Source organism: Hippoglossus stenolepis, chromosome 11 (assembly GCF_022539355.2).
Source record: "Hippoglossus stenolepis isolate QCI-W04-F060 chromosome 11, HSTE1.2, whole genome shotgun sequence".
Classification (NCBI taxonomy): domain Eukaryota; kingdom Metazoa; phylum Chordata; class Actinopteri; order Pleuronectiformes; family Pleuronectidae; genus Hippoglossus; species Hippoglossus stenolepis.
Genome location: NC_061493.1, coordinates 9272061 through 9299846, shown reverse-complemented (window position 1 = coordinate 9299846; position 27786 = coordinate 9272061). Strand labels below are relative to the sequence as shown.

At 41.2% G+C, this 27786-nt stretch overlaps 4 protein-coding genes across 5 annotated transcripts; 3 read left to right on the top strand and 1 right to left on the bottom strand.

Annotated features, from left to right (window-relative positions):
- Window positions 1-346: 346 nt before the first annotated feature.
- stk25b (serine/threonine kinase 25b) lies at window positions 347-7569 on the bottom strand. The gene is made up of 11 exons (XM_035170152.1): window positions 7138-7569; window positions 6165-6395; window positions 5991-6047; window positions 5758-5866; window positions 4241-4398; window positions 3161-3346; window positions 2634-2779; window positions 1952-2057; window positions 1797-1868; window positions 799-935; window positions 347-695 (listed from the first exon to the last, which is right to left on the bottom strand). The coding sequence occupies exons 1-11, from the start codon at window positions 7165-7167 to the stop codon at window positions 656-658; spliced, it is 1272 nt and encodes a 423-aa protein (XP_035026043.1). The 5' UTR covers window positions 7168-7569; the 3' UTR covers window positions 347-655.
- Window positions 7570-8322: 753 nt separating this feature from the next.
- Window positions 8323-13994, top strand: mffb (mitochondrial fission factor b). The gene is made up of 7 exons (XM_035170313.2): window positions 8323-8521; window positions 9168-9389; window positions 9675-9853; window positions 10887-10978; window positions 11131-11301; window positions 11436-11511; window positions 11973-13994. Exons 2-7 carry the CDS (start codon window positions 9173-9175, stop codon window positions 12102-12104), a joined length of 867 nt encoding a protein of 288 aa, XP_035026204.1. The 5' UTR covers window positions 8323-8521; window positions 9168-9172; the 3' UTR covers window positions 12105-13994.
- A 77-nt stretch (window positions 13995-14071) lies between these two features.
- On the top strand, window positions 14072-18360 carry zgc:110269 (probable flap endonuclease 1 homolog). Its single transcript, XM_035170312.2, has 11 exons — window positions 14072-14311; window positions 15188-15254; window positions 15498-15600; window positions 15872-15926; window positions 16038-16099; window positions 16221-16357; window positions 16546-16606; window positions 16712-16843; window positions 16944-17089; window positions 17192-17336; window positions 17530-18360. Exons 1-11 carry the CDS (start codon window positions 14230-14232, stop codon window positions 17584-17586), a joined length of 1047 nt encoding a protein of 348 aa, XP_035026203.2. The 5' UTR covers window positions 14072-14229; the 3' UTR covers window positions 17587-18360.
- Window positions 18361-18524: 164 nt separating this feature from the next.
- Window positions 18525-27760, top strand: agfg1b (ArfGAP with FG repeats 1b). 2 transcript variants are annotated; one of them, XM_035170310.1, is made up of 12 exons: window positions 18525-18858; window positions 21818-21911; window positions 22177-22292; window positions 23249-23387; window positions 23510-23666; window positions 23829-23936; window positions 24434-24569; window positions 24857-24936; window positions 25044-25136; window positions 25364-25522; window positions 26094-26188; window positions 26395-27760. In XM_035170310.1, the coding sequence occupies exons 1-12, from the start codon at window positions 18692-18694 to the stop codon at window positions 26449-26451; spliced, it is 1401 nt and encodes a 466-aa protein (XP_035026201.1). In that variant the 5' UTR covers window positions 18525-18691; the 3' UTR covers window positions 26452-27760. The 2 variants fall into 2 exon arrangements, with proteins under 2 accessions (XP_035026201.1, XP_035026202.1); XM_035170311.2 differs by lacking the exon at window positions 23829-23936 and having other exon boundaries at window positions 18527-18858.
- Window positions 27761-27786: the final 26 nt, after the last annotated feature.

Sequence of the window (27786 nt, the reverse complement as noted above, 5' to 3'; positions counted from 1 at the left end):
GGTGTGTGCTCTACTAAGGGCCATTCTAGTTATTAACATGAATTATTTCTCCAGGTATTAATTACTGACCATTGCATTTTACAGAATAATAATGAAACTCACATGTCTGAACTAGAGTGAGGACATACATTTTGAGATGATGTCGGGTCAGTCACATTGGCTTGGCTGATTTCTTTTTTACACTGCACGAGTCTGTGATAAGAGGAAAAAATACATGTGTCAGGGACAGGGTCACATAAACTCTGCAGCTTATGTTAACTGCATTGGGCTCAGGTTGGGTTGGGACTGAAAAATGTGGCGCTCTGGTCTGAGTGACCTTTAAAACAGCACATTGAAGACAACGAGACATTTTCCATAAACTTTATTATAGTTTTTTTTCTTCTCAACCTAACAGGTATACACAACGCTCTAAATGTTGTGGCTTTTTTTGTCTTAAATACTCTCCGCTCTTAAAGAAAAAACTGTAAAAATATTTAATTATAACTAATTAAAAGATCTCTTCAGGGACAGGACTAGGAAGGGAGCAAAAGGTAGTGAGGAGGGTGTGTGTGTGGAGGGGGGGGGTGTTCTTCTGTGGTCCTTATCTGAGACATTGGGGGGGTCTGGGAGACAGAAAAAAGGGGTGACAGGTTTAAGTTACATCCAGCTGGGGGTTTCACCGCGAAGACGGGGTGGTGTTACCATTTAAAGAAAACCTGAAAGAACGACAGGAAGCAGATGGTTAGAATATAATGACACGTTCTCTGTCGCCTAGTGAACGTCCAAATCTGACGGCTGTGAGAGCTGCTGTCAAATCACCTGCACACTCTCTCCATCATATGTGTGACGAGGCGGTCGGAGATGCCCGGACAGGACTCCTCCGCGAGGTTGAAGGCGTTCTCCAACTCCTCGATAGCTCCTACACCTCCGCCACTTGCCCGCCGCTTCTCCTTCAACTGTTGTTCAAGACAGATCAAGTAGAAAGGATTGTACAGAGTAAATAAGTGAAGTTTAAGGCTGTACAATAAACAGAGAAGCCAAGGTTCGTTGCTTATTGTATTCGTCTTCAGAATTACATGCTCCTCTTCTCTTTTCTGTTTTAATTTTACTGTTGAATACAAATGTAAACTGTTTTGTTCCCGTTTTTTTATCATGAAGATCTGGTTTTGAGTTTGTATAATAAACACGTGGTTTTGAAAACAGTCTTGAAGAAACTTCACTTGTTTCCTGAAGGAGCAGAAAGATTCATTCTGGAAGCAAATAAAGCTAAATTAGCAACAAACCCAACCAGTCAGACATGTAATGACATCAGTAAGCCTCTCAGTAAATCTGATAAAACTCGGTGATGGTTTTCACGTGATAAAAAAAAATGCAGTGCAGATCAAATCACTGTTGCAGCCCAGACGCACATTGTTACCTTTGCCAAGGAGGTTATGTTTTCACCCCTGTCTGTTGGTTTGATTGTCAGCAGGTTTATGCAATAACTACAAAATGGATTTCCACAAAACTTGGTGGATGAAAGAACACATTAAATTTTGGCTTGGATCCAGAACAAAAGGGCCGATCCAGGAAGTCTTTACCACTTACTTTAACAATGTGAGATTTTTTACGTTTTAAGCGATTCCCCATTATTGCCGGATATTTAAAATCTATAAAGTGATGTTCTAGTTATTAATGCATTTTATTAATGCACCAGGATGAAATGTGAAGTTCTGATAGCTTAAAGCTGCAATGTGTTTATCTGTTAATCAGCAGAAATACAATTAAATGACTAAATTTAATATTTTATTATCCACACCGCCGAGACTCACACATACCTCTCTGAAAATGGGAGTTACCAAAGCAGACAAGCATTGTGACTTAGGTTGTCGTTTCACTGAGTCTCCTGACTGCAAAGGGGAGAAAAGGGTGTTAGGAAAAAAACTAAACAATAGATATGAATCTGTGTATGTATGTGCTGGATGTGTCTTACATCGGAATCTGTGTGTGTGTAGCCCTTCTGTAACTTGTTCATAGAGTTGGGTCTGACCGTGGGGAAGGTCCACATGGGACATGTATCCACGTCACCATCAGCATCCCTAAAAGATGTGAGGGTGGGGAATTAACAGGAGACACAAATATTTACATACATGAGCAGCACCAACATGATCTCACATATAATGAATCAACAAGCCTGTATTTGTGAACACTAAGAAAATGTATCTATAGCGAATAATATGTATTCATGCGCATGTGTATTATCCTCTCTTCTTTGCTGAAGGCGTGGTTGTTCGCCTCAAACAATCACGTCGCAGGAAATATGATCACAATCTCTGCTTATATTTTTGAGTTTAATAATGGCCAGAAAGTCACATTATAATGTCACACTGAAGTTGAACTGTTGTCATGTCATAATTTCAGATTAGACATTTGTGTTGTGTCACAGCTAGGGTTTGAACTTTGTTATGACCAAAAACATGTTTTGTGAGGTCACATGACCAAGAATGTTTTTCCTCCTGTCTACATGAATGATGAGAAAGCCATAACTTCACCTTTAACAGTCACTGGAACACATGTATAGACTCACCGGTCAAACATGATATACACTGCTTGTGTGTGAACAGATACTTGAAAAAGAGTGAATGTATATAGAATGTGGGTTTCTTGAGACTCACATATCTGAGTCATCAGAGCTGGATTCCTCCCCGTGTCCCTCTGACTTCCAGCGTCGGTAGCGGTCAATCAGCTCTGTCAGGTAGGCCGTCTTCTTTGTGTAACGTGTGATGAACTTGTGCTTCACAAGCTCTTTGGCGGTTGGCCTCTGCCGAGAAGGAAGAATAGAGAAAAATGAACATTCAGTGAGAGTGTCATCAGTAGGTTCTGTGACTGGAAGAAGAATTAGCTGGAATCAGTTGTCTAGTATTTACATCATAAGCGAAGTGAGCAAGTCTGCCATCACATAAATTGGATTTAACATATTAGAACATTACTAGAATGTGATTTTGATCCTGTTTGAATATTTGGAAAAGTACAGAACAAATTCTTATTCCAATTAAAGCTTGGACAAACTAATCTAAATCACAAAAAGTGTGGTAGGACTTACACCAGAACAGCAGTGCAAATCTGGAATTATTTTCCAATTTTCTAATTTCATTTAGCCCAAACAAACATGTCTGAATGCCTGCACAAGGTTTTTACTTACAAAACGTGGGTCTTTATTTAGACAAGCCTCCACAAACTCTTTGAAAGGTTTGCTGTAAGGCCCCTCCAGGGTGGGAGGAGTGTTTTTGGGGATGAGGAAGAGGACCCTCATGGGGTGTAGGTCCGAGTTGGGAGGTTCCCCTTTGGCCAACTCAATGGCAGTGATGCCCAAGGACCAGATGTCAGCCTGAGTGGGAGAGAAAATGTGATAGTAAGGTGTGAGTTCATATACACTGGATGTTGTGAAAGGACCTTAAAATATAGAAGTTCAAATGTGTATCAAATCATTCTTCCCCATGCGTAAAATTTCTCATCAGTGCCACCACCAATGACAAAACCTTATCACCTGATGTTCTACCAAAGTGAAATCCAAAGTGAAAAGCCTTGTTCATTTTTAGCCAGATTTTCCACTCACTGACAAAAGCCCCACATCGGGGGCAAATCGTCATTCAATCGGCTGTCGCCAATCGCTCTCTGTGAAATCTCCAAAGACGTGACTTGAGGGGCTTGCCGGCACATCACAGACTCTGACTAGACTTGGACGGGGTGAAGGTAAATGTACTGATGAGATGCCCCCTGACCTTTTACACTGCACATGTCTGTGATTGAAGAAAACAAACAATAAACATGTGTGTGAGGGACAGGGTAACACAAACTCAGTGCAGCTCACATTTACTGCATTGGACTAATAAGGGTTCGGACAGAAAAAACGTGAGCCGACTGCACGAGACGACGGTGACGTCCAGTGAAGTGTTTCACCTCCTGCAGCTGGATGTGTCATAATGGGCAGGATGTCACTGAAAAGCAGAAGGATCAGTCGGACTCTCACATGTGTTTTCATGATCAAAAATACTTTAGAGACCAGTCATATTAGTCGGGGGTTTCTCCTGGTGAAATATTGTGTCGTGTGTGACCCCCTGATGTCAGTCTCCATGTAGCATGAACTCTCAATGACTGCGTGACTCCTGATCGCAAGACAGCAAGTCTTGTATTGTGAACTTGGCTTAAGTGAATCATCTTTTAACAACCTAAGCAAAGTACAGTTAAACTGTCTGTCGTCTCTTGTCCACTGCGGTCTCACCTTGAAGTCGTAAGCCGACTGTTTGATAACCTCTGGAGCCATCCAGAAAGGTGTGCCCACAAACGTGTTCCTTTTAATCTGGGTGTCTGTCAGCTGTCCTGCCACCCCGAAATCTGCCAGCTTCACTTCGCCCTGCTCCGACAAGAGCACATTGGCAGCTTGGAGAAAGGCAGAAAAAGAAAGAATAAAAGTCAAAAGGCAAGAACAAATAAGAATCAGTACAGGCTTGTTTTCTGTGTTTGTTTCACTAGATTTGTTAAACACACAGCATCAATAAACTTGTCGGGCCGCTCAAAAACAATGTACTCCCATTTGGGATGATAATATTATGGGATGATAAACAGTATTTAAGGTGCTGTTGCTTATTAAATCTCCTACAAGTAACTTTTCATTTTCATTGATTTTGGCGTCTCTGTGGACAGAAGGGGTAGTTTATAGAAAAAGGCAATTTTCTCCCTGATTGTCTCATTTGTTTTTGTAGGCCATAAAGAGGCAGCAATATTAAAATAAGACTGTTTCAAATCCCGGTTCAAAACTCCTTGTTGGTGCTTTAAGGCCAATCAAGTGTAATTTCAGAAAATCCTTCATTAAGTGTTTTTAAAATGTAATCAGCCGCTTTCAGCACATTACATGTAGCAGATGGATGAACAGATGGACTCAGAATACTTTTATATATACACACACACACACACACACACACACACACACACACACACACACACACACACACACACACACACACACACACACACACACACACACACACACACACACACACACACACACACACACACACACACACACACACACGACAGAGTACTCTCTCTAGTTTCATTGTAGCAAACACCACATTCACTCTCTATGGATAATACATTACACACTGTTTTATTATTTATCTTTGTTGATCTGCCAACTTGACAGCTTTACTTTTGTGATTCTCTAATATTTAACAACATAAATCAACATCAAATTCTCTTTTTTGTAAAATGTAAGTACACACACACACACACACACACACACACACACACACACACACACACACACACACACACACACACACACACACACACACACACACACACACACACACACACACACACACACACACACACACACACACACACACACACCATTTTTTTTTGCAGCTTGTTAGCATATTTCTATGTGTGGACGTATTCTGTGTGTCCAGCATCTGGTTAAACTGGATGTGCATACTGTTACACAGCAGCTTTGATCATTGCTTCATGCTATTTCTCAGTCACCCTATAGTGCAGCATTATCTGTACTTGCCGATACAGGTTATTAAAGGCATTTTAAAGTTAAGTTTAAGTCTCTCTATACTCAATACTGCAAACTCCAAATTAGCTCTGCATTAAGGCTTTGTACAAGGATGAGACTGTAAAACAAAATAAACTGACGATAAAGAGGAGACAGCTAGTGACTATTTCCACCTGAATGTTTGTGTATATGTCGTAACTTCTGTGTAGTCATCAATGCATGAAGAGAGTGCTTATTACCTTTAATATCTCTGTGAATCTTCCTCTCAGAGTGCAGATACTCAAGCCCCTTTAGTATTTCCCTCAGTATTGTTGCAATGTACGTTTCTTCAAGAGGCCCTGGACGGAGCTAGAGTGATAAAGGCACAAAATATATCGGGAGACAATGACAAGAGCAGGTCAGATTTTGCTTCTACTACTGTGAAATTTGTACAAAACATTGTAAGCAGCAAATAAATGAAGAAGCCTCGTACCAGATCCAGAGCAGATCCTCCACCTAAATATTCCATGATAATCCACAACTTGGTCCCCTGAGAGGGAACAAAAAGATTTGATTAAAGACTTGTACAGCACTGTGTGTGTCTCTTCATGTTGTAGCTGTCATAACCTGCGTATGCATCGCTCCAGTACTCGTGTTATCAACCCACCTTCAGGTATGATCCATAATACTTGGTAACAAAAGGACTGTCACACTGGCTCAGCACTGTGATCTCCTGCTGGATGTCTTCGATCTCGTCCTCGGCCTCCTCCAGGTCTATGATTTTAATCGCCACCACTTCCTTTGTGCGGTTGTTGATGCCTTTGTAGACCTCTCCAAAGGAGCCTTTCCCAATCCGCTCTTGCTTTGTGAAGTACTCCTCAGGGTCCAACCGGGTATTCTGGATCAGAGACAGAAAAGAATGCATATCATGAGCACATCTCTTGTAGTATGACTTGTAGGTAAGAGTGTTGCTGAACATTTAAACAGCACAGAAACAACTTGTTTCACATATGATTGCTTAGTATAAAGTTTACTTTGAATTGGGAGTTAGATCTAGCTGTTGTCCTACATTATATTGTAGTCCACTGCTGATATATAAAGATGTTGGATGATTAACCTTTCTTAACTGTGTCAATGCCCATGATTCAGTCGAGAGTCCGCATAATTACTCATATAATTATGTGGACTCTCGATCCAATGCGATGAGATGTAATGCAAGAGGCATTACACTTGAAAGTTAAGTGGTTTTCTGTCTCTAGACCAGCAGGAAATCAGTCGTGATTTCACTGAGTATGAAGCACACATATATATATATATATATATATATATATATATATATATATATATATATATATATATAATAGCTGCATGTGACAACTGTAACTCTAAAGCAATGGAGGCTCTTTAAATGTTTGATGCTATGAAATATACAGTTTCTCATTAAGTGTTTTTCCAATGTTGATGCTGACAATGGCAGGAAGATAAAACAGTGAAATGAATTCATATTGGTAATGAGAAGGATGTTCACTTGATGGCTCAGACCCCCACCCACCTATTCATGGAAAAGCTGACGGTGATGGGGGCTCGCCCTGTCTGGGAGCAGAGGAAGGGAGGTGACAGTATAAAGAGGGTTAGTGTACCTGGTTCTGCATGTCTCGAAGGTGAGCCATCCCCTCAGCAGGTTGGAACAGGGTCAGCCACAGCTCTTCTGTCTCCTCAAGTGTCCTGCTGCTCCTCTCGGGCTCTTCCTCCCCTTCTTAGCTGTCTACGGAGCTAGCTAGGTGGCTAGTCAACCAGATAAACACCCAATCTGCTGCCTTTAACGGGGCTGTCACTCCGAGCACTGTTTTCGGCCTCGAGTCCGACCGAGGAGCGAACAGCCCGGCGACACGGCGAGCTACTGACCGAGAGACTCCATGAACGTCCGCGGTGGTGAACGAGGAGGAAAGAAAGCTCCTTCCGCGTATTAATATTTAATTCATTTCAAGGAACGCTTCGCCTGTTGTTCATTTGAAGCTTGAGGAGGACAAAATAATGGCCCAGACGCACGACGCATGCGCGGTGCTGTCGCACACGTTAGGATTGTGGGAGTTGTATTTCCAGACTAACATCTCCGATGAGGCGCCTCCAACTCAAGATTTCTTCTTCATGTGTTTGCAGCTACTGATATTTTCGACCAAATATTTACTTATTTAATAATAATAACAATAAACTTTATTTATATAGCACTTGTCAGAACACAGTTACAACGTGCTTCACAACAAGCAAATATTTAAATAAAAAATAATGGATAATATATATAATAAAAGTAAAAACATAAACAAAAAAGTCCAATGTAATATCTTTGTAATTATTTCAATTACATTAAATGTCTGTGGAACTACTAAAACTAATATTTTTGTATTGTCCTTATTCTAAAAAAGTAGTATTGAACTTTGTACAAAGATTTTACTTTATTTTATGAACATGGTATATTTGGGTTCTTGAACTATGACTGAACATTGAGGAAGAAACTTTTTCTTTATCATAAATGTATTAATTATCATTGCAAAAATCTATATAGGTTACAAATGCAAATGTTCTAGTCAAAAATCTGTCAAATCTGTTTTCCATGAAGATCTTAAAGAGTATTTAAAAGGGTTAAATCCTGTAACAACAACAAGGCCATAAAACAGCAAATATGTGTGTTAACCAAAGTTTATTTTTATTGTGAAATTGTTTGACACGTGCAATGTGATCAATAAAGGTTTATTTAAACTCGTTTCAGCGTTTCATTCATGTGCGCTCGTTTTTTAACCCGAGCGGTCCCTGTGGGGTGTCCCTCCCTTTTACTGACTACGTAGCTCATAACCTCCGCCCCTACGGACACACGGGGTGTGTGTTGGCAGAAGCTCCTCACACTGGCCCGGAGCGGTGCGTGTTTCCGTGTCGCTCGTCCTACTTCCCGGTTAATGCCGCTAATTTTACAGAATAAACGACCTTTTGACACATGACATTTTAAACCCTGCTGTTAAAACCCTAACGGTAAGTAGCCGCAGAAGCTAAAGCCGAGTAAAGCCGTGAATAGCTGTGGTTAGCCCGCCTGCTACTACAGACAGCCTAGCTAACGTGTTGTGGTAAAGTCAACATCTGCTAATCGTAGCTAACGCTTCTCAGACACCAGACTAGTAACATTAGCTTGATATTAGCTAACGTACATGCTTAGACATGGCGTCTTCTGTCTGTGGGATTTCATTCAGTGACATTAAAGCCACGAGACAACACCTGCCTCACCTCATGTCAGCGTCATGTAATTTATTGCAATACAACCTGTAATGTTATTTCTTATATCATTGACTTGCTTTGGCTGCTGCACCACAAACCTCCTGTCCTCAGGCTTACTCGGTTATTTATGGGAAGTGCCCTACAACACGAGCCAGAGATCGTGTTGTGGACAGCACCACCTGCCACTGAGCCATTTGGAAAGGAATACATTCGGCATATTTGTAAATTTTAAATTAAACACAGTTACACTGCTTTGTTGTGATGAGTGAAAACATAAATCCAGAGATACTGCAAACCTGCAGATCTCACACTTATGAGCTTATTGTGATTTTTTTTCTTTTTTACACCTGCCACTGTGACAGCACCATCTCTAGTGTATTTCAAGTGTTTTTCCATATCCTCACAGGCTGGATGAGTGGGCCAAACTTCGCCCCCCCCTCTGCAGAGGTGGCTGAGATAAACCGTATCCACTATGAGCTGGAGTACACAGAAGGCATCAGCCAGCGCATGCGGATCCCTGACACGCTGAAGGTGGCCTCAGAGAACCAGACAGGGTCCTTCCCGCTTGAGCTGCCCATGCTCACTCACACAACTATGATGCAGGTTCCTGAGAGGATTATTGTTGCAGGTGAGGACCAGAGACAGGACGTCAGTAACAGGGTCATAGTAGAAATACAGTTTGTGATATTCGGCCATGTATGCATCACCATATAATGTGCTGGATAAAGCACATAAATGTTCTGGACATTTTAGCTCCATATCAGAAATAATCTCTCCATAATAACACACCTGAAAATGCATCTTGACCTGGTGCTGGGCTAAATATTAAATCCAGAACAAGCACACAACTAAGCCACTATCACCCGTTGAAAGCTGGAACTGTGATCGCATGTCCTTGTCACTTCATCCACAGGTGACGATGCTGACCCTCGATTTTCTCGTCCAAGAGATTTAGACCTGATTCAGTCCATCCCTCCTGTGGACCTCCTGAACATGAAGGCCCCGCCGCGAGTCCTCACCCTCACAGAGCAGTCACTGGACTCTCTGGAGACTGAGCAATCTGCCTCCTCACAGAACAATCCCAGCCAGATGGTAAGGCTCACGTCAAGGCTTCTTTACAATGTTCCTTATACTTCTCATCTTTAATTGACTGTACTTGAGCAAATTGTGGTGCACTACTACAAAATATATAGTATATAGTATTGTTCTGTAATGTCACTAATTAATCACATCTGTAAGTTTGTCCATTAAAATATTGTAGACATAATAACATTTAGAAATTCATCAGATTAGGTGGAAATGTGTGTAAGGCAGTCAGAGCAGAAAGTTGTTTTGAAGATGACAATAAAAAAACAATATGGAAATTGTATTTAAAAATCCAAATAGGCATTGTTGTATGTACTAAATTGATGTGTCCTTAAATTAGTTTAATTATTGACCTCTTTTCTTTATGGTATCATATAAAAGCACAAATACCTGCTGCAAAAGTGCCGGGCTTTAGTTACAAGAGGAGATCAAGTTGCACACATTCTTTCATTGGATATTGAAACTGAGTATTGGTGCATTTTGAAATCATAGGTTTGTAAAGTGCCTCATTGGGAAACAGTCATCTGACATTTAAGTTTTTCTCTTAAAAAAAAATCACACACGTGAATAGAATTTGTCTGCTGGTCGGGAGGTGCACAAAACAAAGTGGATGATGGGAAACACAGAAGGATGTTAAACACTTCTGGCCCTCCTCTCTTTTTTAGGTGAACATAATGAGCAAATTAGCAGGTTCCCAAAGTGTCTTCACGATCGATTGGTCAAGGGAACATAGAATCACATCTCAAAACATGACTTGTACTTATGAGTAAACGTCTGTTTAAAGAAAGACAGCTGACAAAACTGAAACAGTAGGTCAGAGAAAAGAAGAGACGCAAGCCTTTATTTTTGTTTTTGGTGGAAAGGTATTCAGCATTTAAGAATCTAGAAAATCTGCTTTAACTTGTTCTAGCTGATTGTGCTGCACATGTGTGTCACCTATCCTGCTATGACATGGAGTTACTTGTTAACGCATATGGTTTTAATTTGTCAACATTTAACCTGATTCTGACATAATTTTAAATGTTTGTATCAATCACAGGGCCACATTCACGCTCGCTCTCGAAGGGAGCGTAGTGCGAGTGAGCACATATCTGGCCGCCATAGCGTTCAGGCCAGCAGAAGTGATATAAGGTAAGAAAACTTCTACATCTGAAATGTTACGACGCCATGCTGATTAATTTCCATTCAAAATTTCTTGTCTGTTACTTTTCCCCTTCACTCTTTGTTAGTTTAAAAAATATCTAATTTCTGTATCTTTCTGCCCCCACTCACTTCACTGCCAGTGTCACCCCGTCCACCTCTGTTCCCCCAGTCCGCTTATGTCCCCCCCTCTGTTCCCCCGAGGATGCAAGCATCAACCTGTTCACAGCTGCTGGGGTCCTGTCTTACATCCAGTCAACAACACGCCGGGCGTACCAGCAGGTCCTTGAGGTCCTGGATGACAGCCACCGCAGGTGTCTGTTCTTTGTCCCTGAAATTCTCTGAACTCGCTGTGATCACGAAACTTCTCAGAAAAAAAGAGCTGCTTACTGTGGTTGAAATTCATGAAGTTGAGATATTTTAAACTGAAATATGTTTATCTCTAAAGGACACACCTGGACCTGGCCCTGGATATAAACCCTGATGAGTCTGGCTTAGTGGACGCCTCCTCACTACGACGACAGGTAATTCGTCTCATGGGCTGAAATGTCTGCTTTAGGTGACATGTGCTGTCCTTCCCTACTCCTTTGGTGTGGGTAATGTTTCCATTGTGAGGTGCAGACAGTGTTGGTATGCTGATGAATCCCATGTCAGGCTGCTTTGGAGGAATAGTGGCAGATCAGTGACAGTTGGCATTTTCAGACACTTGACTGTAAACAAAAAAATACGATAACTTCTCACATCATGGGCTGGGAAGAAAGTCCACAGCATTAACTCTTGTACTTGTGCGGTTTGTTATAAATTGATCTGAGAACAGATAGTCCCATGAAAAATGTGTATTGTTTCATACTTGGAATTTAAATTGAATCCTAAATAACATCAATCATAGATAGAAACTTAATCATATCTTACCCAGCTCCAGCATGGACACAGTAACATCACTTGTACACTGAGAAAACATCTTTATTTTTGTGTGATCAATCAGATTGTGAAGCTGAACCGGCGTCTGCAGCTTCTTGAGGAAGAAAACAAAGAGCGCTCCAAGCGAGAGGTGATCCTCTACTCTGCTACTGTGGCGTTCTGGCTCATAAACACCTGGATCTGGTTCCGTCGCTGAGGTAGAACAAGGGTGAGCCTCCCAAAACACTGGAAGCCATTAAAACAAGGGGGGCTACTAGAATTTAAAGGTAACCACAGGAAACTATATAAACATTGGTAATGTCCTGAACCACAACCCTGTATGTTTGTATAGCAAATTCCATATTGAAATTCAAGCTGAACACTGTCAAGATAAAACCTGAGCCAGCGCATGTAACAATGTTTACTATATCTACTCAATGTTACAAAATTTTACAATGCCGGACTGGAACTACAGACTGTTGCCACAGCACAGGGAACAAACTTAACTTTAGAGTGTAAAGTCTCTGTATTTCACTCCCGTATAAACTGGTAAAGGACGAGTAAAACCAAGGACAATGACACAACAACTGACAGTCTCCAAAATGTTTGCATCTGCATCTGCTCTGATGTAGTAAGATATACTTTGTTACAACACTGTTGTCTGCTGAAGAGAATGTCAACCCCTGAATCTGAAGATGATGATCTGAACATCTATGATGTTCACGTGTGTTTAATAGAAACTAAATGTCACACAGGTCATATGGAGACTATTTGTTATTGGTCTAAAGTGGAAAAGGAGTGTCTGACATGAATCAGCAGAAATTACAAACCTTTACCGATTTATTCGAGATTTTGTGTAAAGTGATGGGCAACGTCTGAACTTGATAAACCCTTTATACTGCAACAACAGGTGTTACAGTGATGCTTACCATCTTTGTGAGAGTAGTATGCACTCGGTAGAGCACATACCTCCGCCGAGGCCCAACAATCCCCTTGAATTGAATCAAGCTGCACCAAATTGCACACACTCATAGATATCAGTTTCCTAAATATGCTCCCAAAAAATGTTCATCAAGCTACATGAATTAATCTGTGGGAAATCAGTGAAAATATTTTTTTTAAAAAGCTATCTCATACTGGTAAAGAAAGTGGGAAAAATATCCCTGGATCTGCGTCAAATGTAAAGAGTTTTTCGGACAATATCCCATCCCTCCATCAACTTTCACGCAAATCCGTTCAGTAGTTTTTCTGTAATCTTGCTTACAAACAGACAATCCAACCAATCGGTTAACAAACAAACAGACATGAGTCTTTTTAGGACAAGAACGATTAGAGCGGAACAAGTATTTTGGGAACCAAGCCCCGAGTTACAGGACCAAACCTCACATGTGACCTGAAGTTCATCAGTTTGGTCAAAAAAGTGATGATTCTCAAAGTGTCAAAATAAAATGTCTAAATCTAGAGGTGCCATAACATTGACCCTGAATGCCCCATGACCTTCTTGTTATCCAAAACATTTGTGTACAGTACTTGAATAGCCTATTGTTGCAACGTTGTAGTCTTGGAAATCATTATTTATTATTCTCCTCTGTGGCCGTGCCGTGCCCAGAGGTTGTCATCTGAGCTTTATGAAGTGGCAGCAGAACTTCAGGGCAGGGCACTGGAGGTGGTAGTTATCAGTGTATTATTTATGTATTTCCATTCTGTTTATAAAGTTTGACTTTGTTTTTCCTGAGAATTTGACCTCTCCTTGTTTTCCACTAAGTTACCTACAAGACTAAAAACAAGAGCATGGACTTTGTGGTTTTATCATCATACAGTGTGATGTAAATCTTAGAGCTAATGTAAGATCATGTGTAATAGACGAATATGTATATGAGATATTGATGTCATTATTTTTGAAGAACGATGTGGTGTTATTTTTATTTTGTATTTCTCACACATGATGCAGAGGCACCGGCAAAGTGTTGCAGTGACCATTTCTTTCTATCACGCGCTGTACTTATCACATGAAGCTGGAGTTTTAAGTTATTATTGTTTACTTTCTTTGTAATATATGAACACATTCATTGTAAATATTTTTGCTGTAATAAATGATGGATGTTGACCCATGTCTCTGTACAACACTGCCCCCTGCTGTTGTGTTGGCTCATGTGCAACAACGGAAGCTGCTCCAGCCCCTTTTTAATCGCAGATAGTTGTGGTTGAATCTCCGACAGGAAGTCGTTTATAAAACAAACATCATCCAGAGAATGCAACTGATGAAACCTTACATCTGATCGTTGTTTACATCTTCGTCCACCGGAAGTGTTGCTAACAGGGGAAAACAGTGGTGCGACACGATGGGTATCACGAAACTGGCAGATTTGATCCGCCTCGATGCTCCTGGGGCCATTTCTCACAAAGATATCAGTGACTACACAGGTAACTGGCTTCCTGTGTGTTTGTTTTATCCGCACGGCTTGTTTTTGTTATGCTCAACGGTGCTTGTGGCTAATTGCTAACGTTAGCATACAGCCACTTGATAGCTTCGGGAGCTAACATTGATGTTCAGGGTAATTATGCTACTTGAAACCAAGCTTGATTAAAAGTATCACTACTCAAGTAAAATTACTATTAGTATGAGTAGTTTTAGCAGAAACATGTTGCCATTACTGTAGTGAAAGCTTGTTTATTTAAGAACTGCACAATAGTATAGTGTTGATGTATTTTGTTGCTGTATTTAGCGTATGTTTCTTCCTACTTCTACTTCAATTAATAACTTGATACACGTGACTTTTGAAAGATTTTACGTACAAATCATAATCAGCTTTAGAAGAGGAAAACTACGGAAATAACATCGCCTCGATCAGCTTCATTAATAATAACAATAATGAAACAGTATCTAAAACATTTAAACTCTTTGAAAACATCCACTCCGCATGCATACTCTTGACACTGGTTTTAAAATAATACAATTAAAGCACTTTATACTGCCGCTACAATCATTGTAAGAAGATACAAGAGCTCAAGTCATTTGAACTGACTATCTGCTGCCTTGTAAATGAACCATTGTGACCTTAGTTTTGTACTAATGTACTAGACTGATACCTACATATTAATATTTCCCCCTGAAATACAGTGGGGTCAAGCTGTTTGAAAGAAGCAACTGTATTTCAGAGTGTAGATCTATTTGAGGAGTGTTCCTGAGTGTCAACATTCAGGTGGACACGATGAGCATGAATAGATTTCATTAACAAGCCATTTATCCCTAATTAAAAGTGTGTGCTTATAATGCTGATGATATGCTCCACTCCACAGGAAAAGTAATCGCTCTGGATACCTCGATTGTGGTGAACCAGTTTCGTGCAGCGACACCAACACTAAGGTGAGCTCCTGGATGATCCACTCTTCTTAAGCTTCTGTGGTGCTGTTGTAAATATTAGAAACAGGCTATCAAATAATGGTATATAACACAACTCCACTACACACTCGAATCCAGCCTTCTCTTGCATAAACAAGGAAAATAACGTTTCACAGTTTTCTTATGATTTACAGGGATTTCTGTCAGGTCCTTTTGTCACTTATCTGCTCATTCTATGTAAAAAAAAAAACGTTATTTCCTCTCTAGCCCACTGACCGGTCTATTCTTCCGCACACTCACCTTCCTGGAGCACGACATTAAACCAGTCTTTGTGTTCGATGGAAAGCCTCCTGAGGAAAAGAAACCTGTTGTAAGTGACACTGTATTTTTTTTAACCCAACCTAATACTGAACATATCCTCCTGGTGTGTGTGAGACGGTCACTGGTCCGAGAGAGATTTATCCTAATTGTTCTCTGTGCTCATACGACCAATTGAACTGGTCGTCCTTAAAGTGTTGTCAGAAGAAAGTATCAAAAAGAAGGAAGTGATTATACAGTTCAGTACTCTACAGAGGCACCTGTAGAGTGATGCAGATGGATTAGAGTGACCCAACTGATCCAAGCTCCTGTCTTTCCTGCAGCTTGAGAAGCGAGCTGAAGCCTCTGGTTGGAAATTTCCCAACTGCACAGGAAAAGGTATAAAAGTTCTTTAAACTTGGTCACAGTCCTCCCTACAGTTCTGAGTTATGTCATGTGAACTGCAAATATTATTTTAAGTAAATCTTGACTCCTTTGTGCTAAATGAAGCATCAGCCCAGACCAATGATTGTCTTCATCTCCTGAAGCTTCTTGGAGTACCGTCCATCCAGGTATTATCTGTTAAACATAGACTATACAGTATATATTCATTCATGTTTATCTTTTCGTCTCTGCCTTTCTGTCTTGCACTTTTCATTTTTTACCCCTCTCTTGTTCTTTGATGGGTTCCAGGCTCCAGGGGACGCTGAGGCACTGTGCGCCCGGCTGGTGAGAGACGGGACTGCGGACGCGGTGGCATCAGAGGACATGGACACGCTGCCGTTTGGAGCCAATACTGTAATTCGCCAGCTGAATGCCAAGAAGGACAGGTAGCAACTGTCCATTGCACGTTGATGTTGGCAATTTTTCAGTGCACGTTGTAGACATTTAGGTTGGTAAATATTTTTACCTTCATGCCTTTTTAGTTCTTGATAGAAAAATCTAATCTCTTAACTGAATTGAAGGTTGCACTGGGTTGTTTTTTTAACACTATTTTTGCATTTCTAATTCTTTACAGTGACGTAACTGAATATTCTTTACCCAAGCTGTTAGAAAAACTCCAAATCAGTCATGAAGAGGTGAGACTGAAACATTCTTTGAGATGAATATAACATCATACCTCCTGGAAGCACTCTACACAAACGGGTACTTTGACCTTCCTTCTTTTCCTTATTTCCCCGCAGTTTGTTGACCTCTGTATTTTGTTGGGCTGTGACTACTGTGACAAGATAACCGGTTTGGGTCCTAGAAGAGCTCTGACACTGATCCAGAAGCACCGTACCATTGAGAATGTGGTCTTGCATATCAACAGACAGGTACTCAATGGATTTTAAGTGGTCTTTCTTGTTCTTTCTGTGCATTGCTTTGCCAAAAAAATTAAGATCTAAAGAGATACTGATACCTGCTTCCCATCAGACTCATCCTGTTCCACATTTCTGGAAGTACAAAGAAGCACGTAAAGTATTTTTGGATGCACCAGCGACTGTAGCTCCTGAACTGGTCTGGATGGAGCCAGACGAGGAAGCCTTGGTTGGGTTTCTCTGTCAAGTCAAACATGTAAAGTATGTGCACATCATGTTTTTTTTCTCAAACCCAGCTTTCACTTTTTCATGCTTCTCTGTCTGTCACAGACTAGAATGAATAGTAAGTATTCATATTTTTAGGGTGGAGAGGGTGCGTCGTCGAATGGAAAAGTTCCGTCAGACACGGGAAAGCAAGCGAGAGGAACGGAAAAAGGAAACAGCAGCAGGACGTAGCAGGCAAACCCAAATGGAGGACTTCTTTAGAGTTACCAGAAAGAGGGACAAGGTGACCATAATGATCATCGTTTAAAATAATATTTTAATTCAAGACTTGAAAACTGATGAGTAAATTTGATAAATTAAAATGACTATTACAATGTTTGGATTAATCATAATTTATATTCCAGACAAACTTTTCAGTGGTTTTATATCTGGTGTGTGGACCTGTCTGAATAGTTGCTCTGTCTCTCTTCCTCCAGCCTGTGGAAGCTGCAGAATCTTCAAAAAGCAACAGAAAGAGACCAAAGACAACATAAGAATGCTGCCGCTTGTCTCCACCGACAAAGGAAGGACATTTTTCATTCATCTCCATGTCCAGATCTCTCCAAGAATTATTTTCCAAGTTTACAGACGGTTCGCAAATCGTTTTTATACTATACTAAAATACAACCATGCTACAATCCTGTGCTTAGGGAAATCCAGCACCAGTTTTAATTTAAAGCACAACTGTTTCAGTTTACGCTTATGTCGGATTATGTGCTTTTCCAAGTGCCCTTTTAGTTTCCACTCAGTTAGAAGAAGCCAGAACCAGCATCTTGCAAGACACTGACTTCAAGACTCATGTCACTCCATGGGAGAATTACCTCCACGGACAATACAATAATCTGATCTTGTCTGAACAGCAGTGTTTGCGACAATGTAGTTCTCTGAGCAGAGCCTCAGTGAATCCAGCAGTTTCCTGAAAAGCCAGAGCAGGCGGCAGACAGCAATGAAAGAGAACAGTGCGGTCACTGTCAGGGAGGACTTCCCCTGAGCCAAAACTGGAGACAGGGGGATGTCTCATCACTAGATATTCAATGAGCACCTGTTCTGCAAAGGATGCCAAGGCAGGGACCAGAATTTTAAAACATGCACTAATGTGGAATCACGTGTGAAAAAAGAGATGGTGAGATGTTTAAATCCACAAAAAGAAGATAGTTTTGCTTTATTTTGAAAAGACTTGGTATACACAGATCATATTTTATTATGTTTTTTAAGAAGATATCTGCATATGCTGTTTGCCCTTTTAATTAAAATAACATTGAAGTGTTTTTAGTTGTGTGAGGTGTTTTATTGAAAGTAAAATTGGATGAAGACACAAAATAATCAGTCAAATGTTTTCAGATAAAGAAAAAACATTTTTACGTCTAATATTTCCAATCAAAATTCGAGCTATCACTCCAGACCAAGAGGTGGCGCAGGAGGCTGTGTAGCTTCTCAGCTCCTCGCTTTCTCTGTGTAGAAGAAGCAGTCAGCTCTCTCTGATAGAAGGTGTCTGGTCACCACCGCGGCAAGTCTGCCCAGAAGACACCCTCCCTTCCCCGGGTACCTCGACCAAAACTTTCCCGACCCCCTGGTGTTCTCGGCCCGCTGTGTTCGGCCATGGCGACGAGCGCGAAGCGAAAGCAGGAGGAGACTCATCTGAAGATGCTCCGGGAGATGACCAGCCTGCCCGCGAATAGGAAATGCTTCGACTGCGACCAGCGCGGCCCGACCTATGTCAACATGACGGTGGGCTCCTTCGTCTGCACCACCTGCTCCGGCATCCTGTGAGTTACAACCTGGGGGTAAAGTGTCGTATGTGTCGCTCGCCGTGTCCGCCGGGGAGCGACAAGGCGCCGCGGTCGCTTCGCGGAAGTGTCCCGGTCCATTTCTGACCCCGCGGTACCGTTAGCTCGTTAGCTAGCGTTCGAGTCGGGACAGGTAGACCCGGCAGCCGGTTCAGCCCCAGGCCGCTGGGCTGGGCTCCGTGGTGTCAGCAGTTCGCTTTGTTTACAGGTTTGACCTCGGTGCGATAAGATGTCCCACAGACGGGTGAAACATTGAAGGGAAAACCAACATGAAGTGTGCTAGTGAGGTGTGGAGCCCCCACAGCAGCCTCCAGTCAGTGTGTGACTGAGGGAGATGTCCCCTCATGGTGTTCTGATGATGGGGCTGGAGGTCACTGGGACTACAGATACACTTCTACTCTCATCGAACCCTCCGTCAGCCCACACGAGCCCCTTTCTCCTCACCTATTTTCAGGGTTTCCATATAATGTAACAGCGTCTGTCAGTGTGGGTCTCAGTCGTGTTGTTGCCTGTGTGGTCGAGGTCCGCTTCATATACCGTCCTGTCAAATATTTGATCACCTTGTTTCAAAACAACATGTCACTGGGGGACCTCCTGTTTGAACTCTAACTGGAAAGGCATGTCGCAAACACACATACCTCCAGATAAGCAGTGGCAGGGTGGGGCTATTCTTTGGAAGTGTATTGAACTAAAACATAAATTAAACACTATTGTTTTTCCTCTTTTGATTTGAGGGGGAAAAAAATCTTAGACTTTTTAAAGAACTCAAAGGTGGATTTCTCTGGGATTCTGTTCGTCCAAGTGAGCACTTCTTCGTTTGACCAGATCCACCTGAGAGGTGTGGCATATCATGATGCGTATTTACACAGCGTGACTATTGCACCGTTGTGTGTGCCTTGGGCTGGTCACAAACAGCAACTACAAGATTGTCAGACCCCCACAGGGCCAAAGGTGTCATTTTCCAGTCTGCAGTGGTGTTGCAAATTGCGTGGGGCCCCTGAGAACGGCTGATTACATTTGTCCGCAGCAATGGCGATTTCGTGAGATCCCTCTCAATGTCTTTGATCCGCTATGTACAGGAGGCTGCAATGACACCGTAATCAGAAACCCCCTAACAAGGCCCCATGCTACTAGCTTTCAACCAAATCTTTATCATTTCAGAGCTTCGATTGAAGACAAGAATGTCTAATTGCATGTGTGTGATGTGGCTGGGATGGTGGTGGGCATTTGCAACTATTTAGCTAGTTAAAACCCCAAAGGCCCTTTGGAACGCTTCTGCCAGCGCACAGTCATCGCAGGAATGTCAAGCAGAGCAAGGTCCTTAGAATTGAAAGTCCATCCTTCCACCATCAGCCATGTAAAGGAGGGAGTTTCGATGTTTCACTACGCCAGCACAAGTTCCATGCCACAATACATACATAGTACAAGTACATATACGATTCTAAATGAAAACTTCAAACCTAATTTACAGTGTAGCTCGTTTTTTCTGTAATACTTTATATCTTTAGTTTGGTGGTGGTAGTTGAGAGGCAGAGGCGGGAGCAGTGGCTCATGCTGTAGCTGCCGTCTGATGAAACCACTTCTTCCTAAGAAACGCTGATTGTTGTGAAATCATAACCAGGATTTAGGCAAGGAATCTGATTGATGCAATATCCTCATGACTCACGTCCACTCAGTTGATCACATGGACGGTAACGATTCTGCTGATCTTGCCATGAGTATGTTAAACGTGTTTTAAGAAACGGACGTTATTGCACAAGTTGTACCTTATGAATTCCCTAACAGTGCTTATAAGAAAGTGTTAATATCCCATTGGACCTTTTTCCTTATTGTATTGTTTTGCCACATTAGATCACAGTGCATTAAATGGGCCTTTTTGACACTGATCAACAAATGTGCCACTTAAACATCACACATATAAGTATAATTTAAACATGATTGAGTATGAGTATTCCCCTTCTTAAAGTTTGTATTAATAGAAGCACATTTGGTAACAGTTCTACATAGTCTTTATCAGCTTTACACATCTGGACACTCTAGTTTTTCTTCATTCTCCTTTGTAAAACTGTTAAAACTCTCAAGTTGCAGTGAATAGCACTACCACAAATTCTCCATTGGTCACTCCAGGACATTTTCAGCCTTTTTCCTGTTACAGATTGCAGCAGGTTTTCCTCCAGGATTTCTCTTTACTGATCTAAATTCATTTTATCCTCTACTCCAGAGGATGGTGTGTGTTGATCTCATCAGACCATGGAACTTTATTTAACTTTTTTTCTTAGTTGCCCACATCCTGTTCTGGCACTAACCCTGATAGGATGAGGTTTTCTTTCTCAGCCGCAGTTTTGACTTAATCAATCTGCCATAAACTGGTGAAATAACACTTGTTGGTTGTTTGCAATCGTGCAACTCTGTAGCTCCATGTTTTGAACACTACATTCCCAATAGTGTTTAACAACTGTAATTAAAAAAAGTTCAAAAAGTTAAGATTAATCTGTAGAGATTTGGTTTTCATTTTCCCCGATCAGTTTATTAGGTACATCTAACAGAAGTAATTCAGTGTAACACAACAGCCCCTTAATAAATCCAACCTCCATGACCTATAATGTGAGTTTTTGTTGAAACAGTTTAAATCATTTTAGTGTTATATTTTCTCAAATTGTAGAAATGCTTTTTATTTTGATTATGTGGAATTAAATGAATTCACATATGTTACATGTAGATTCCTCCTAAAAACTTGTGACTTTCAATGTGTCTGTTGGTTGTTGTATATTTCAGATATGTCTGTGAAATGCTCGTATTAGCAGACAATGGCTGTGCCCCAAACATGAATTTGTTATACATGTATTCACTCTGAACAGAAAATGTGTCATATGAGGATCACTGTGTTTCATCCTGCTTCTCTTGTTTTTTAGCTAACATTTGCCTCCTCTACCTACAGGCGAGGACTGAATCCTCCACACAGAGTGAAGTCCATCTCTATGACCACATTCACACAGCAGGAAATTGAGTTCCTACAGAAACACAGCAATGAGGTATCATGAACCCTTTACCAAGAAATGACTCTTTGAGAAACATTATTTTCACAGCTGTCTGTCTTTTATTCAGAATTTGCATCTTGGCATTTTTCAGTCCTGCTTAGTCAACTTTATTGGCATACCTCTCTCCCCTTTTTTCTCTCTCCAATTTCTTGTCATCCCCTCCCCCCTTCCCCTTCACTTTCTCTCACCTCTCTCTACCACCCCCCACCCCAATCTCTTCCTTACCACCCACTCTCCTCATTCCTTTGCCCCCCTGTAGGTCTGTAAACACATCTGGTTAGGCCTCTATGACGACAGGACATCAGTTGTTCCAGATTTCCGAGAACCACAGAAAGTAAAAGAGTTCCTTCAGGAAAAATACGAAAAGAAAAGATGGTAACATATTTTTGTTTGTTTGATAGATAAGTTTTGTCAAAAGTAAAACCCAATGTTAAATTAACAAATCACGATCAGCATTCATGACTGCACTTATTCCAGTTCTTCATACTATGGAGACACATTGTATTATTGGCTATATGGTTTATTTAAGTCCTATTTTTACTTGGGTGCACATTGCTTTAAATAATTCAGTTGGAAAGGTAATAAATTCCTAACCAGTACTAAAAAGACAACGTCACAAAACGTCTGCAGGTCAAATCTTTTCATCCAGTTGAGTTGGCGTGTTACGATTAGCTTTGATGCAGCGGGAAAGAGTTCTGAGAGCGAAGTGTCACATCTGCCAAAAACCATTTAGCAGTTATGGACTTGGTTAACCATATGTTTTCAGTTTGATAGCGTGCTCTTCATTGGGACTCTTTATGCTCGCGTGTCACTTTCCTGTGAGAGCAGTGTTGGAGGGAAAAAAGCACAACTTTTAAACACTTCTATTTTTAAAGGAAGGTACAATTTGATCAGATTGAAACTAGCATTAGTTAAATCCATATAAACACCCAAAAAGTGTGTATCTTGCAATTAATTCACCTTAGCCGATTTCAGACATGACCTGTCCCAATGCTCCAGACTTTTCTGCGGTTTGCATTTCACTCATGCAGCAGAATGCTCTGCTCCGGCGCGTTCACAGTAACAAATCCTTTACATTCTTCAGGCGAGGTGCAGCTGGGTGCAGAGCCAGGAAGTAACGTAGTAATTCTGCTGCGGAGATCATGTGATTTTGTTTACAGCACATTGACACTGCTGTCGGCTCGTAACGCCACCGAGAAAATGCAGAGAAGTTCTTGAGTTCAGTTCATGTCTGAAAGCCGCCCTAGTGAGATCATGTCACAAAAGCGTGATCTTTTTTTGGACTAATTATGTTTGTACATTTGTGCCGATGCTCTTTCCTGAACATCCAGGTATGTTCCTCCAGACCAGGCAAGAGCAGTAGCAAGCGTCCAGGGCTCTGTGTCCGGCTCCTCGGCCAGCAGCACTGGCAGCACCCCAGAAGTGAAACCCCTCAAAACCCTGCAGCTCAACAAGACACCTCTGCGCCAGGTAACATGAGTGCCCAATGAGCCTTTTTTAACTGCCCATTTAATATCACCTTTAATATTTTGGGGGGAAATTGGTTGGAGAAGAGTTCAGAAACCTTTATTTCTACTTCTATTGCCGCACAGTCTCCAGGGCTAAGTCGTTCGCAAGCTCACAGTGCCGCTCAGGAGAAGAAGTTTGACTTGCTCTCAGATCTGGGAGGAGACATCTTCGCTGCTCCACCCACTCAAAATGCCAGCTCTACAAACTTTGCCAACTTTGCACATTTTCCAAGCCAGTCAGGTAAGAAAATATTTCTCTCAAACGTCCCAGACTAATATAGATCAGTATTAATATTTAGCAGTATGTGCTCTTTGGTTTGTCATCATCCCATGCGTTGTCCTGCCATTGTTATTATTTCCACATCCATTGCCTGTGGTAATTTTTCCTTGTGTGTGGCTGCAGCACCTCAGGGTAATTCAGACACCAACTTTGCCAACTTTGATGCATTTGGAAACACTGAAATTCCATCCCATCTGAGCACGTCACCCCCCTCAAAGTCCTTTTCATCAGGTACCCCCTCCCTCCCATTGTCTTCACTCCACCTTCTCCACACACACTCACCTTCAGCGTGGTATTTTTCGTATCCATTTTGTTTCCACAGTGTCCACTGGGGAACAACCTCTCTGTACCGAGAAACCCTGTACTGATACTCCAAGCATGTACTGGTCATCAATACTGCTGTAGCTAAATAACTGTTGAAAAGTTGATTGGAGCACATTTCCCATGGATATTTTAAAGGTTTTAAGAGCAATTAAGAAATGTAGAGGTTTTTGCTTTCATCTTTTCAGCTTGAATCACTTTGAAAAAAAAAAAATTCTGAAATACTGTGATGGGAGACACTCAGTGGACATTTAGTTCGGAACCTTGGATCTAGACAAATACAGTATGTTACAAAATACATTTTCTCTAAGTCATCAGTTATTTGCTCTTTTTATTATTTGAGTGTGCCTGTGTTTGTGTTTACGGCTCTGATAGAGTATCCTTTTTTTTTTTTTAACTGTCGATAGGCGGAGGTGTGCCAATCCCATCAGTGTCTAGTGCCATCCCTACTCAGTCCCACACAGGGAGTTGCTCAGAGGACCGCTATGCTGCTCTGGCTGAGTTAGACAACAAGCTCGGCTCCTCTGTGTCCTCAGGCAGTGGGTGAGAGACAGTTCATCAGAGACAGTTTATTTCCCACATGAGGTTCCTCTGCATCTAATGTGCAGACACTAGATTGATTTGATTAACTGAATGCACAGTGTTTTTGAATAACATTCACAGGGCGAGATGGTGTTTGATCATATTACTTGTGCATGAACGTAAATTACAACTAAAATTCTCCAATCCAGTCAGCAAATTCCACTGAAACGTGTCAGTGAATCATTTATTAAAGTACTGCACGTTTACCAAGGATGTAAAAACATTTAATCTGGGTTTTGTCTTTACAGGAACATTTTTGGACCGGTGCTTGGTTCATCGCCAGCCCAGAATGCACCTGTGTTACCCACGCTGCAGCCTGGCTTTGGAGGTGGTAATAATGAATACTCCGAACGTGATGCATACAGAATGTAATGAAAACATTTGCTCATTTAGTTCCAAGACTCATTTTCTTACTTCCTCCTTTATTTCATCCAGCCATCCCATCCACAAATCCCTTTGTTGCTGCAGCTGTTGCCCCGGAGATGGCCACCAACCCTTTCCAGACCAATGGCAGAGCTCCAGCTGCAGGTGTGTGTGTGGGTGGGTGTGTGTGTGGGTGTGCATAAATTAGTTTTTTTTCTACAAGACAAGTTTTATTTCTCAGAGATTTCTGTTGCTTTAATGTAACTAAGTTACATTGACATGTTGCCTTGTGATTTTTTTAGTATTTAGAATGTACTCCCTTGTGTGTATCTTGTGGGTGTGTGTGTATGTGCATGCATTCACTGTACACACATGCTCTGTGTGTCTCGTAGCCTCGTTTGGTACTGGCTCTATGAGCATGCCCGCCGGCTTTGGGAATGCGTCTTCCTACTGCCTCCCGACCAGTTTCAGTGGAAACTTCCAGCAGCAATTCCCCGGCCAGGTCCCCATCCCTTACCCTCAACCGGGGGCCTACCATCCTCAGTCTAATGGTTAGTGGCCTCCCACACCCCTCTTTTCTCATACCATGTTCCACCTGTGCAGTACCTGTCAGTGATTTAAGATCATCTGCTTCTCCCTCGGCAAGAATTTTATAAACATTTTTAGATCTAGACAATGACCCTCTGCACTGAGAAATGATTTTCAGTCTGGCTGCAGTAAATTTAAAGTGTGACCTTTCAATGGCAGTTACTGCACAGTGATACAAGTTTGCATTTAGGGTAGAAAGCCTTGGGGCTCTGCTCTGTACAAAGCACAAATAAAACAATGAAAAAATCTGACCTCAGAAGGCCCTGTTCACACCTGAATGTAAGCTGACACACTGGGGCTTGATTCCCTAAATTTGATTTCTCCTCTTTACATTCAAATAGAAAATAATAACTATTACTCAATATAAATTACTGTAAAATGACTGTTTATCTCTATGGTCTTCTCTTCATACCATGTTGATAGATAAAGTTGCAATGAAATACAAAAAATTACACATTCTCATTACACATAACTGAACTGCTGGAGAGAACACAACCAACCTGTTTCAAATCCGTCTGCCTCCGTCCCCCCTAGGCCCTGCATTCCCAGTCTACAGTCAGAACAAGCCCTCCATGATGCCCTTTGGGCAGCCCATGGCTGGCCCTGGCATGTCCAATAACCCCTTCATGGTGAGCGCGCATGATCTTTTGTTTCCCCAACTTTTTCAAGAATGTTAAAGGAGAAAATGAAAGGACGAGACTGTGTAAAGCAACTTTATCAACATAACAAAACAACTGAACTGACGAATTACAATGAAAACTTTGTTAATCATAACACTTGATTGTAAGTAATAATTTTCTTATAACATTTGTGTTTTTTTTTTATCTTATTTCAGGCGGGAGCTCCAGGGGCATTTCCTTCAGGGGGTTCATCCACCAATCCTTTCCTGTAGCACAGCCCCAGGATCTCGCCACCAGAGGGCAGCATGCAGCACATACTCAACTCACCGTTCCACACCAATAGTGGCAGTACATTTCTTAAAAAAAAGACTCATAAAAACGTTTACAACACTATGAAGGAGTACAAAGGACTATATTGAAGCCTAATGGACTGTTATGCGGGGTTTATTGTTTGGACTATATACATTATATGCTTTTTATTTTTGTTTATGACTGTAAGCTCTGTGCATATCATTTGTAATCGCAATTAAGTAGATGTTACGTATAACAGAGTTAAAAAAGGTGAGTATACACACACCTTGTGGAAGACAAAAACCACTACAAGCTATGTAAGGGTATACACTTTTAAGATAATTAACAGGGTTCCATCCAAATCCATGATCTGTTGTTTGAAGCAGCAATGATGATCCAAGCATTTTATCATCAAAAAGGGATTTATATTTGTTATTTTAGCGTAATTGCTACTATATTGGCCTTAAGGTGCAAAACTGTCCTTTTTTATTAACTTACCGATTCAGAGAGCTTCATATGACTCCAAGCAATCCTGGACTATTATGGTAGACATCTTTTTAGATATTGATGAAATTGTGAAAAAATGGGACAGCTCTTTGAATTTGAAGGTAGCAGAGGCATCACATGCTCTGCCCACCAGGGAATGTGGACAGACGCGTCTATTAGAGCACAAACAGAGGAATGAAGCCCAGAAGCTGAGATGAGTATTTCTTTGTCCTGCTACTTATTTCTCTAAAACATTGATACGATTGTTCAGTGATCTCTCTGCTGCTGTTTGAAGATGTCAGAGGAGCAGATATCCAGTTTTCACTCTTATTTCAATAGTTTGGTAAAGGTGAAGGGGAATCTTTTTTTTTTTTTAAGGAAAGCGTCAGGGTTGTGGGTGTTTCTTCCCTTAAAACAAGTTTTTGTTGAGACAAAAACAAGTGCAACATTTGAAGATAAGACACTTACGGGATGTACGTTATGTTGTATTCACCACAATCCTGTGATAATCAGTCTTCTTCTTTGCCTTCTCATTGAAAAGCCTTTGGAGAGAGGAACAGAATGAGGAGAAACATTGGTCTCCTGTCAGTTTGCTTTAAATGAGGCAAAGGAAAAGAACGGATTCATTTATGGATTATTACTTAACTGGTTCCTCCTGTGTCTCTGGAGAATTCGGGTCTTAACTGTGCCACCAATGACTAACAATAAATTTGACAATGTGTTTCTTGTCTTTACAAGAATAGGTAAGTAAATGTGTACATATATAAATATATGTATAAATAAATTAAAAGATTTTTAACTACACTGATGACTTTGTATATCTTGTTATT